Below are 13719 nucleotides of genomic sequence, written 5' to 3' on the forward strand. Positions count from 1 at the left end.
CTGTTTTAAAGCACTGTGTTTTGGGGTACTTGGTTATGCAACAACAGATACCAAAAACAGTTACCAAAAACAGTTCATTTACAGAGTCAGTAGTATCTGAAAATTACGACTAAGATAGCTAAAATCTTAAGTGTCAGACTAAATTTTAAGTATGATCAATGTGCTACAAATGAAACAACAAATGAACAATTTATCAAAAGAACAATATATCTTCCAGAGAACATCCAAGGACACGGGTAACAAGGAAGTCAGGTTATGCCAAAGATAGCTATTCTTTCCCATGTACTCTATTCAAGAAGTTAAAGCTTGTGGAATGAGACAAGTTTGCCTGTCTTTTTAACAAGGTCGCTTGCAATTTGTTCCCTTTGACTTCAGTAGTTCCAAGGATTTGTCTTCTGAATAAAGGAATGTATGCTTTCCATACATTTTTATATTTCATAAAAGTCTGGATATAAAATGTAAAATATGATAGAATGGAATTTAGTTAACATAAACTTTTGTTCTACTGATAATTCTTTTTTTTTTTTTTTAGATGGTCTCACTCTGTCACTCAGGCTAGGCTGGAGTTCAGTGGTGTGATATCAGCTCACTGCAACCTCTGCCTCCTGGGTTCAAGTGATTCTCATGCCTCAGCCTCCTAAGTAGCTGGGATTAAAGGTGCACACCACCACACTGGCTAATTTTTGTATTTTTAGTAGAGATGGGGTTTTGCCAGGTTAGCCAGGCTGGTCTCGAACTCCTTGCCTCAAGCGATTCACCCACCTCGGCCTCCCAAAGTGCTGGGATTACAGGTGTGAGTCATGGCGGCCGGCCAATGATTCAATTTATGAGTTTGCTCTACACCTTCACTTGTTTCTGCTTTTTGAGACAGTCTTGCTCTGTCACTTAGGCTGCAATGCAGTGGCACAATCACATGTCACTGCAGCACGGACCTTCTGGGCTCAAGTGATACTCCCACTTTAGTCTCCTGAGTGGCTGGGACCACAGGCATGCGCCACCACACCTGGCTAATGTTTGCCTTTTTTTTGTAGAGATGGGGGTCTCGCTTTGTTGCCGGGGCTGGTCTGGAACTCCTGAGCTCAAGCAATCTTCCCACCTCGGCCTCCCAAAGTGCTGGCATTATAGGCATTAGCCACTGTGCCCAGTTATTTATTTATTTTTTAAATACCTCAGTGTTCCTAAACATGACAAATAAATGATTAAAGTATGGTTAGTTAACTATAAGACACAATAATCTTTGTAAGTTTGACCACACTTATACATACATAAATGTGTTAGTATATGTGTGTACATGCACAAGGCAGTTTGCTTTGACCAACATTCTATGTATGTTTTCCACAAAGTGTGAAAATTGTACCCAGATAGGCTTCAGAATGGACAGCTATATTTAGACACAATGCATTAAAAATTTAGTGTTATTGTCTTACCTTTGCTGTCTTTCTATCTTGGCTGCCATTTTAGGATTAAGAGTGGCTTCCTCATAAATAGGCTGCATTACACTGGTAGGCACCGAGAAAGTTGGTTGTATCTGTTGAATTTGTCTGTTTTTATTAGTACGCTGGTATGCAGTGATGAGACGCCTCAAACGTGTGGTTAAAGCTGATTGAGTAGGCCAATATACTTTATCACCCTCCATCAGTTGACCATCTATAGTTAAATAAGTAATAGTAACTAAACAGATACTGTATGAAGCTCACAAAAGTAGCAACTTTACTTTAAAATTTTTTAATTCAATCTATGTGGGGAAAAAAACAACCACATTTCTCATCATAAAAGCTTCTTTTAACAATAGCTATAGGAAATATTACAACAAACTTTAAGAGCAGTTCAAAGTAGGTAGAATACAGTGGAATAAAGAGTTGCACAGCAAATACAACTCTTGCATGTCTAGTATATATCACACTGGCTGGCAAATATTCAAGGCTTTAACTTAAATAAACTAAAAGCCAAAGTGAATCCATGAGACACTGAATATTGCAAACGTTTCTAATGGAAGCCTTCTGTATTAAGTTTATCTCAGTTTAATTAGAATCAAAATATTTTAAGTCATTGGGAAGAAACATTTTTAAAATTCAAGATGACAATGATGTAACTTTTAAGTTTTATCCACCTAGTAAGTGTAGGCTCTAATGCTCTATTTCCAAGGTGTAATAGTATAATTATCTATACCATAATCAAGCTGTAATCATTCATACTAAGCAAAAACTACTTTTTCATTCCTAGTTGAACTATGGCAGGGTGAGGCACTGTTCCTCTGGGATGCTGGTGGGATTGAGTGTACTCTTGTGACAGTGCATTTCTATCTTGATATCAGATGGAAGTAGAAGCAAGACCTGGCACAGAAAAGCTTTGTAGAAACTAGGTGATAAAGAATGACTCTTAATGTACACATACAATGAAAAAGAAGTTGAATATATTATTGGATCAACACTTTAATGATGAAATCTCCCATACAAGTTTATCAAGTCATAATGTCATCAAAACCTATATTCCATAAAAGCTCAGTGAGTCACTGCCTACAGATTTTATAACAACTAAAAGTAGTGTTAAATTCCCAGTCAACTAGTATGTCCTATAATGATTACAACTGCAGTCAATAAAAATGTTTATATATGAAACATTATAAAACTGTAATAGTTTATTGATCTCATAGTATGATTAGAATATGAATTTACAATAATACTAAGTATAGAAGTTAAGTGCAATTTACCTCCATCTGCTATAACAAGATCTCCTGGTGAGGAAACATCATCCTTTTAAAAGAAAATAGAAAATTGTCACAGGGTAATTGGGTCAAGAGATATATAAAAAAAGAAAAGAGAATCAAACTTCTTTGTAATAGAGAGCTGTTTCCCACCCCCCCATGGAATGTTAAATAATTAATTTAGCAAAAATAAAACTTTTAATTGCTTATTCTCAGTTTTCATCCTTTCACACTTCTCTACTGCTTTTGACAATTAGACAATTATTTACTAAAAGTATTTCCTTTCCTATGATTACTGTTAAGCTAGTTTCTTTTCCTCCAGCCTTCCTCTATGAGTATGCCCTAGGTTTTATTGCTAACTAAGTGTGTTTTTTTCCCCTTTCTTATACCAACTGTTAGATAACTTACTCATTTTCATATCTGGTTATTAGGTAAGCTACAAGTCTTTTCCTTTTCAGCCTCAAGCAGTTTGCTTGTGCTGTAGATCCAGTTTTTGTCAACAAAGCATCTTTAATTAGCTATTCCAGTATCACCTTATATTCATAACTTTAGCAATTTTATATCAATGACTACTAGTTTCTATTGTTGTTTTAAAAAAGCCTGAAGTTAGAATCATAATTCCTTTGTAGGTTTCTCTTTTTCTCTGGTTGCTTTTAATATCTTCTCTTTGTTTGGTATATCTTCAATTTCACTGTTATGTTTCTTGGAATGGACTTAGTTTTATTTATCCTGCTAAGACTTACTGTATTTCTTGAAACTGAGGATTCATGTATTCATAACATCTGAAAAATTCTCAGCTGCTATGGTGCTTCTTTCTTATTCTCTTTAGTCTCTCCTTCTGGAATACCTATTCGATACATGCCAGACGTTATCATGCTATCCTCCTTGTTTCTACATTTTTTAATATATATTCCACTGTGTTGGTTATTGATTTCAGTCTCTTTGCTCCAAATTTATTGCCTTTCATATTTTTCTTTCTTTTTTCCTTTTTTTTTTTCAGAGACAGGGTCTCACTCTGTTGTCCAGGCTGGAGTGCAATGGCATGCACACACCTCACTGCAGCCTCAACCTTTCGGGCTCAAGTGATCCTCCTGCTTCAGCCTCCTGAGTAGTTGGGACTACAAGCAAGTGTCATCTTTTTTTATTTTTTGTAGGGAAGCAGTCTCACTATGTTGCCCAGGCTGGCCCTGAACTCCTGGGCTTAAGCAATGTCTGTTCCTTGGCCTCCCCAAAGTGCTGGATTACAGGCGTGAGCCACTGCATCCAGCTCCTCTCATATTTTTTTTTTCACCTGCTCGAAGAAAATGGTTAAATAGCTCTTTAAATAGTTTTTCCTCTGTCAGTCAGCATGATATAAAGCTTTGTTAGTAAAGCAAACTGGAGAGACACTGTAGGAGTTAAAGGGTTTTCCGTCCTAATTCTGGTGAGCACTTCCATTGCTTAGTTCCCATAGCAAGGCCACTTCCCCAATGCCCAGCCCCCACAGTTTGAGCAGTTTCTTTTCTCTGAGACAGGTCTCCCTCTATCACCCAAGAGTGCAGTGGCATAATCTCGGCTCACTGCAACCTCTGCCTCCTGGGTTCAAGTGATTCTCCTGCCTCAGCCTCCCAAGCGGCTGGGATTACAGGCATGCGCCACCACACCTGGCTAATTTTTGTATATTTAGTAGAGATGGGGTTTCACCATGTTAGCCAGGCTGGTCTTGAACTCCTGACCTCAAATGATCCACTCACCTTGGCTTCCCAAAGTGCTGGGATTACAGGCATGAGCCACTGTGCCTGGTCAATTTGAGCGGTTTCTTTAGCACCCTTAGCAGCTTTTCCCAGCAACCTCCCTCTTGAGTGGTATTGTGAGCAGAGTGCTTCCAGTGAGACACTTTCCCAGGAAAATCTTCCTTGCCAACCTTACAGGGCAGATTTACAGGCAGTTTCAAAGGGTAGCTGTTTGGCAACTTTTCTGCCATCCAGTGAGACACGGCCATATCCTCCTACCAAAGTCTGGATCTTGGCCCTGATAGGGATGGGACTCTTCCTTGGGAGCTTTATCTGAGTCCTAGGAGTGGTAGATGCTGCTTTTATATGCTATTCCTATATTCTTTAATGTAGTCTTTACTTTTTACTAATCTATCACTGTATTATAATAATTCTTTACATTATACGTTCCCTGTTCAAATGACTATTTGGGTTATCTCTCCTGATTGGTCCAGACAAATCCATTATGCTATACTGGATAATTTCTTCACATCTGTTTTCCAAATCATTTCTCCCTTCATGAACTGTGTCTAATCTGCTTTTCCAGGAGAATGTTTACTCTGTTTGTTCAGTTTTACATATCAATAAATGTATTTTCCACGTTTTTCTTTCTCTTTTTTAAGAGATGGGGTCCCATTATATTGCTCAGGTTGGTCTTGAACTCCTGGGCTCAAGTGATGCTCCCGCCTTGCCCTCCAAAGTGCTGGGATTACAGGCGTAAGCCACATTGCACTCAGCCTTTTTCCACTTTTAAAGTTAAATATCATCTTTTTCACATCTTCCTAGTGTTTTAAAATCATATCTTGTCTTTTGTTCCTGGTTCTTTCTTTAATGTCTTTAATCATTTAAAATTTACTTTAAAAAATTTCAATAGGATTTTTTAAAATTTCAATAGATATATCAGAAGTTCTCAGGGGTCGAATCTTATTCTTTATTGCATGCTAACATTCACTCATGGTAAATGGTTTCTCAATTATTTTTAAACTTGGGGTTTTTACTTCATTTAATGGAGGGCTTCATCTTTGGGACTCATGCATAGTCTGGGTTGAACTGTTTCTTCCAGGTGCTTTTTGTTTTTACTTGGCACCCTAGATATATTACCAGTCAAGGACTGATCCTTTTTTATATTACACTGAGGGCTCTTGGACCACACAGATAAAGTAAAAGACAAACCATGAACTCAAGAGAAGGTGGGTCTACGGTTACAAATTCTCAAGGGAAACAATACTTTTCTTACCCAAAGTCCATGATGAGATAAATTTCCTTGTTATTTCTCTGTGCTGTTAGTCAGTAATTACTGGCCTTTGAGACTCCTGATCTTATACAGGATTTTGGTTCTCATTGTCCACACACTGAAGCAAGCCTTGTCTCATGCCCTCATCAAAGCCCCTTAGCTACCAAGTCCAGCAAATCCTACCTGATAGCTTTAGCGTCATTTAGCCTTTTACCACATTCTCATCAATATTAGACATTCTTCATCTCTTTTAACATCCCTTTTCCCACTCTACAGATTATTTTCTGTACTTTCATCTTCTTTCTTTTGACATTCTACAAACAGAGTACTGAGACCTATGCTTTGGCAACTCAAAAGTCCTTGATGCTCTACCCTCTATCTCAAACCTCTTCATGTAGGTATAGTTTCTAACTCTTGCAGTATATATTTACTATCTAGTTCTCACTCTCCTTTGGGATTTTGCTCTTGGACACTGTGTTTCTCAGCTCTAAGAAGTAGAGCAGGTGGGCAAGCCCCATTCCATCCACATGTCCAAGCCAGTCCCTCTCTTGTCTAGAAGGGGAGATCAGGTGAATTCTGAGTGATTATTTGGGATGTTTGTCAACCCAAGTTGATCACTTACTTAGCTAATCTGAGGAACAGAAGAATTATGTATAACAAAACAAAAAATAATACAAAAGAAAAGCACACACAAGAAACCAAAGAATATCTAAAACTGAGGATTTAAAAATATAATCCAATGCATACCTCTATATCATCTTTAAAGATGGCTGGGGCAGGTTTGTATTCTGGATCTTCCACATCCCTGTTAAAATACAAACAAATGCTGTAATTACTGTAATGGACTTAAGAGTTCACTTGATAGGACAAACAAAGTCTTGTTGGAGGGTTTTAGTTTGTTTTAAAGGTCAGACTGGTATCTCTTCTCTAGCCAGAAGAGTCCAAGATGCAGCAGGAAGGCTGTTATATAGCAAACAGGGGGAAAGCTAGCTCTAATGTACCCTTACTCACGAGTTCACTTTTATTTTTATTTTTATTTTTTTGAGACGGAGTTTCGCTCTTGTTGCCCAGGCTGGAGTGCGGTGGCACCATCTCAGCTCACTGCAACCTCTGCCTCCCGGGTTCAAGAGATTCTCGTGTCTCAGCCTCCCGAGTAGCTGGGACTACCAGTGCACGTCACCACACCTGGCTAATTTTGTATCTTTAGTAGAGGCGGGGTTTCACCATGTTGGCCAGGCTGGTCTCGAACTCCTGACCTCAAGTGATCCACCTGCCTTGGCCTCCCAAAGTGCTGGGATTACAGGCATGAGCAAGTGCACCCAGCCGCGAGTTCGCTTTTAAATGTGTTTTTATTAACCTCAACATGCATCTTACTTTTCTCTTTGGGTAAGAAAAGAAAGATTACATAAGGCCTTAAAACAGGTACAGCTGGCCTTTCGTATGTGTGGGTTTCATATCTATAAATTCAACCAATTGCAGGTTGAAAACATGCGAAAAAAGCTGGTCATGATGGCTCACACCTATAACTTCAGCACTCTGGGAAGCCAAGGCTAAGGTGCGAGATCACTTGAGCCCAGCAGTTGAAGACCAGCATGGGCAACACAGGGAGACCTCATCTTTACAAAAAATAAAATAGAAGAAAATTAGCTGGGCATGATGGCATGTGCCTGTGGTCCCAGACACTCAGGAGACTAAGTGGGAAGATCACTAGAGCCCGTGAGGTCAAGGCTGCAGTGACACGTCATTGTGCCATTGCATTCCAGCCTGGATGACAGAGCAAAACCCTGTCTCAAGAAAATATTTGGAAAAATATGGCATCTGTACTGAACATGTACAGACTTTTCTGTCATTATTCCTTCAACAATTCGATACAGCAACAATTTACATAGCATATAGCATATATACTGCACTAGGAATTATAAGTAATCTAAAGATAGTTTAAAGCATACAGGAGAATGTGCACAGGTTAAATGCAAATCCTATGCAATTTTATATATAGGACTAGAATATCCTTGGATTTTGGTATCTGCAGGGTGTCCTGGATGCCAAAATCCCCCATGGATATTGAGGGATGACTATGTAATAAACGTCATCATGTGACTCATCAACTATAACATTCTTGCCTTTTTCTCCCCTCTATGCCCCTAGAAGTTTATGAACTCAGTGGCCATGATAAACCTGTTAAAACGAAAAAAATGAAAAACTCACTTAAAGAATGGGTGTGGTGCATGTCCAACCTCTTCCTCGATCACATTCTGTTAGATAAGTGCTAACCTATTAGTGTATCTTTAGCTCTTTCAGATTGTAAACTCCAATTCCCTTACTGCTACATCATTTAAAGATAAATAGTGTGACACAGAATATGCTGATATTGAATAGAGACATATAGAAAATTCATGACTCTGAAACACACATACCCATCCATATAATCATTCGCTCTCTGTTCAGCAGCAACTGCTTTGTCATCAGGTTTTCCCACTCTTTCCAAGAAGCATAATGCTGGGTCTGCTCGAATAGTGTTATATTTTTCATATCCTGAAAACATCACCAATTACAAAAGTAAAAAAAGATAAAAAGAAGAAAGGTGTATACATATAAGCATTCCTCATTATTTACAGTGGATGATATTTCTGGACTAAAGGGATATTAAAATGCTATAAGTTAAGTATGTTTTCCAGAAATTATCACAAACATTAAATGATCTGGTAATAGATATCTACTAAATTAAAATTTCAGTTACATTTATCAGTTAATATGAAAAATAGGATAAACTGTATTATACACACACACAAACACACAAACATATCTCACATAGGAACTCTTCCTGAGAGAGGAAGTTGTCTTAGATTTACATCCAGGAAGGGTAGGTTACACACGCCACCCTCCCATGAGGAAATGTGGTGACTGACATAGTCTGGTAGTGTATGCTTTTAATTCTGTATATATAACATAGGTGTTACTGGAATAAAGCTGTTTAAGTGGAAATCAATGAACTGAGAACTGACAGAATTGCCTTATACATGGAAAGGGATCCCACCTACCTTACTTCTTACTTACCATGTTTAAAAACTCCAATAAGGAGTGACTTATCAGCATCAAAATCCCACCACTCAGCAGGAACTTCTGAGTGGTCTGGTTCTGGTACCCAAACATCAATGTCACTGTAAAAAAATCATAATATGGCATTATGAATTATTATAAATGAGTCAAAAAGGAGGTAAAATTTTACCCAGCTTTTAAAGCATTGTGGCTTTCAAGAGAGAGCTTAGGATTTCATTATTTTTTAATCATTCATAATTGCCACCAATTAAAATTACAAAATTGTGCAATAACAAAGATAACATAAAATAAACGAATATTGTTAAGCCCAAGAGAAGAAATAAGTTTCAACAATGTTTACTATACAATTTTCTTAAAGCATCATATTCTTTCACTGATTTTCTTTATTTAGAGACAAAGGGTTCTATTGGAAGTAGAGACTATGTCAGCCAACAACTTGGCAATAATCATGTGGTTCAATTATTTCATTTCGCACGTGAGAAAACTGAGGCCCTTAAAGGGTAAATGAATTGTTTTAGGCTGCAGAACAAGTAATGTCTCCTCTAGACCACTATTGCTAAGAAAACCACGCTGAAAATGCCCTGTAATAGCAAATTTTTGATTCATAATTTGATTGAAACACTCAAGTGTAGGCCAAGCACAGTGGCTCATGTCTGTAATCCCAACACTTTAGGAGGCAGAGGCGGGTAGATCACTTGAGCCCAGGAGTTCAAGACCAGCCTGGGCAATGTGGCAAAACCCCATCTCCACTAAAAATACAAAAAATTAGCTGGGCATGGTGGCGCACACCTGTAGTCCCAGCTACTTGGGAGGCTGAGATGGGAAAATCTCCGGAGCCTGGGAAGTTGGGGTTACAGCAAACCAAGATCATGTTGCTGCACTCCAGCCTGGGCCATGGGAGTGAGACGCTGTCTCAAAAAAACAAGAAACACTCAAATGCTGTTTTGATGTTGTAAATAAATAATACAATGCCATAAAATCACAATAGACTATTAAAAAGTAAAATAATAAACCCATAATGATTTGATTTGGTAGACTGGTTGTTTTTATGAGTAACAACCACAGAACTGGCAATTTTGCAAATATAATTTTCTTATTCTTCGCTCATCACTTGAAATTATTATTTTCCCAGAAAGCTTCAGCAAGTTATATATATAACATGTCTAAAAACATGTCATCTATAGAAGGACTGAAATGTTCACTTCTTTACCACAGTGATTCAAGTCATTGTCTTCTTTAGCACAGAATACAGTTAATGTCTGACAATGATTAACAAGTATCAATTTATATACACACAAATATATATTTGTATATAAACATACACAAATATATGTATATATACACACAGACACACACACACACTTGCTTGTATTTGACAATGGATAGAGATTGAACAGGATAAATTACTACAAAAAGTTGAATAGTCGAGAATTTCTCTATTTGGTATTCATAAATTACCAATTTTCAAATAACCAGAGATATAAAACAATATAAATTATACAAAGTAGAATTTCATCTGTCTTAACAAAGACCTATAGAAATGGGGAATTTCCTATTGACAATTAAGTTCTGTGGGAAAAGTTAGATTTTAAGTTGGCTGTCTTTGGAAACTCAAATTTTATATAAAATAAACGAACAAATGATCAACATGTTCCTAGGACAAGAACCCAATGTGTAATCAAAATATAGGTGAGATAGAAGACACTAGCAGTGAAAAGGAAATACTTATAAATTTTATAATAAAAAAAAGGAAACAAATTTACTTATTTTCACAAATGTGTTTACTAGAATTTTTAACTCAAGAAATAGTAAGGAAGTGGATAAAGAGTCTTTCTATAGTCCTTAAAGGAATTTGTCAGCACCGAATGACACCTTATTATTCATCTAATTTGGCTTTAAAAAGCAAAGGGTCACACTTGACTATAGTTTTAGAAAAATAGAGAAAAAGAATGTTTTCTTGTGATATGGAAAAGTTAAAGAAAATGAGAATACGGTTAAAAGAGATATTTATTTTTGAATGATATTAAGGTAGTGATTAACCAAAGCATATAGCCCCTGAAATATGAAGGAAAGAGGAAAGAACACTGAAACGGAATCCGGCAGAGGAGAAACAAGTGGTCAGTGATAGCTCTCTTTGCCAAGCGCATGCAGGTGGCAGCTCTAAAGCGCAAATTTTGATTAACATCTGACGGTGGAAGGTTTTCTGATTGTAAAGAGGAGAAGGCATCAGTATATGAAACTCATGGTTTCAGGGCCGGCGCACGGTGGCTCAAGCCTGTAATCCCAGCACTTTGGGAGGCCGAGACAGGCGGATCACAAGGTCAGGAGATCGAGACCATCCTGACTAACACGGTGAAACCCCGTCTCTACTAAAAAATACAAAAAACTAGCCGGGCGAGGTGGCAGGCGCCTGTAGTCCCAGCTACTCGGGAGGCTGAGCCAGGAGAATGGCCTGAACCCGGGAGGCGGAGCTTGCAGTGAGCTGAGATCCGGCCACTGCACTCCAGCCTGGGTGACAGAGCGAGACTCTGTCTCCAAAAAAAAAAAAAACAAAACAACAAAAGAAAAAAACAACAACAACAACAACAACAAAAAAAACTCATGGTTCAAATTTAAGTGCTGCATGCACATTAGGTGTTGTTGATTTCTGTTTTTAAAGACTAACTTGTGTCATCTCTTGCATAAAGTCTCCTTTAACTTCCCCAGGGTAGATCATTCACTCAAAATATATTTAAACAGCATTCACTACATGCCAATAATGGCAATAGTAAAGATAGTCATGCACAAGCCCTTGTAAAGAGGGACATGCAATATTGTGTGATGAATGCTGTGGCAGGGTACTCTGGTTATGTGCCTAACTCAGATCTAAGAGGTCATGAAAGGCTGACTCAATGTCGGCTGAGCAGAAGGAGGGAGAGAATGGAAAAAAGGAAGAAAGAATGTTATAACAAGAATGCAAAGACCTGGAGAGAAGAGTAATTAATCATGGCACATTGGAGAAATATGGATCTAAAGTTCAGAAGAGAGACATGGGCTACGGACAGGGATTTGAAAGACATAAGCACAGAAACAAAAATTGAAGCCACAAAGATGAGAACACCCAAGAAGAGTAAGTGACAAGAAGAGAAGGCCTATGTGAAGATTCCTCGAACTCTAAGAGACAGAAAACAAGCCTGAAAAGCAGCAAGCAGAAAGGTAAAAAGAAAAACCACAGGAGAATGGTACCATGGAAGCATTTTAAAAAGAAGGAAGTGGTCAACAAAGGTAAAGTAAGGTAAGCACTATGGTATATCCATTAAATTTGGCAGCAAGAATATCAGTGAACATCTGAAGTGAAGAGGTAGAAGCTGCATTGTGGTAGACTGCACAGTGAATGGGAGGGAAGAAAAAGAAGACAACGAACACCGATGCTTCTTTCTTTTCTTTCTTTTTTTTTTTTTTTTGGAGACAGTGTCTCATTCTGTCACCCAGGCTGGTGTGCAGTGGTGCAATCACAGCTCACTGCAGCCTTCGCAGCCTTGACCGCTCTAGGCTTATGTGATCCTTCCACCTCTGCCTCCAGAGTAGCTGGGACTACAGGCATACACCACCACAACCAGTCAATTTTTCTACTTTTTGTAGAAACAGGGTTTCGTCATGTTGCCGAGGCTCATCTCAAACTCCCAGGCTCAAATGATCCACTTGCCATGGCCTTTTTAAATGTTGGGATTACAGGACTGGTCACTGTGAACCCCCTAAAGTAAGTTTGGCGGTCAAATCAAGAGAGTAATAATATGGTAGTTTGAAGATATTTTGGGTCCAAAAGCATTAAGTGTTGTGTGCACACGCATGTGTATGTGTAAGTTAAGGTGAGGGAGATATAAACATGTTAAAATCCAAATGAGAAGGAAAAGGGGGGAAACTAATGAAAGAGGAAAAAGAAGGTACAATCCACAGAGAGCAGTCCCTGGGAAAGTTACAAGTGGATCAGATCCAGTCAGGCTAAGGGAAAGCAGCCAATTAGTTGACAAATATTTACTGAGTGTTTACGACGTCCCAGATTCCATACTTACCTTTAAGCAGCTTAAATTGTAATCAGCTTAAATTGTAATAAAATAAGACATACAAATAAACTAACGTAATTTTTAAGTAGTAGTAGGCATTATAAATGAAATAAAAGAAGGTTAAATAGTAGTGAATGACTGGTGGGCTACTTAAGCTGAGGTTGGCAGGGAAGGTCTATCTGAGAAGGGAATACTTGAGTTGAGATCCGAGTAATTTGAAGGGGCGGTTCTGTGGAAGACCTGGGGAAAGAATATTTGGACCAGGAAGAACAGCATAGAATGAGCTTGACAGATTGGCAAAACACAACCACCACTGTGGCTGGAGCATGGTCGGTGAGGGACACAGTGAAGAAAGTGGTACAGAGTTATGGAAGCACTTGTAGGTCATATGGAATTTGAATTTTACTCTAAGAGAAATTAGAAACATCTGGAGGGTGTTAAGGAGTGCCAAGACCTGATTTTTGCTTTAGAAATACCACTCTGGCTGCTGTGTGAAAGACAGGCCTAGAGAGGCAAAAGTGGAGGCAAACAGACCAGTTTTACGAGGCCACTGCAAAAGTCTGTGAGATCATGGTGGCTTGGACTAGGGATTTGGCGGAGGAGATAGTGAAAGGTACTAAGATTTGGCATGTATTTTGTCAAGCTAACAGGGAAGAGAGGAATCAAGAATAACAACAGAGCAATGGGTTGTACATTTATCAGGATGGAGAAGACTTGTACATGGGAAGGAAAAGAGAAAGGACTGAAGACAGGAGATTTGGAAAAGCCAGGGAAAGTAAGATGTTAATTAGTTATTTAAGTGGAAATGTTGGGAGGCAGTTGACTAATGGCTTAAAACTCAAGAAAGAGGTCTAGGAGAAATATGTAAATTTCAGATTTACCTGTTTATAGATCATATTGGGTATGATGAAGCTGCATGAGTTCACC

At 38.4% G+C, this 13719-nt stretch overlaps 1 protein-coding gene across 1 annotated transcript in view; it reads right to left on the reverse strand.

Annotated features, from left to right (window-relative positions):
* The window catches only part of LOC108538775 (chromodomain-helicase-DNA-binding protein 9-like), a 121889-nt gene that overhangs the window by 31663 nt on the left and 76507 nt on the right, over nt 1-13719 (reverse strand). The window contains 5 exon segments of the mRNA XM_017887049.1: nt 1428-1647; nt 2711-2753; nt 6437-6494; nt 8107-8224; nt 8747-8850. Coding sequence (XP_017742538.1) covers nt 1428-1647; nt 2711-2753; nt 6437-6494; nt 8107-8224; nt 8747-8850 — 543 coding nt within the window.

Source organism: Rhinopithecus bieti, unplaced genomic scaffold (genome assembly GCF_001698545.2).
Source record: "Rhinopithecus bieti isolate Rb0 unplaced genomic scaffold, ASM169854v2 scaffold_17240, whole genome shotgun sequence".
Lineage (NCBI taxonomy): Eukaryota > Metazoa > Chordata > Mammalia > Primates > Cercopithecidae > Rhinopithecus > Rhinopithecus bieti.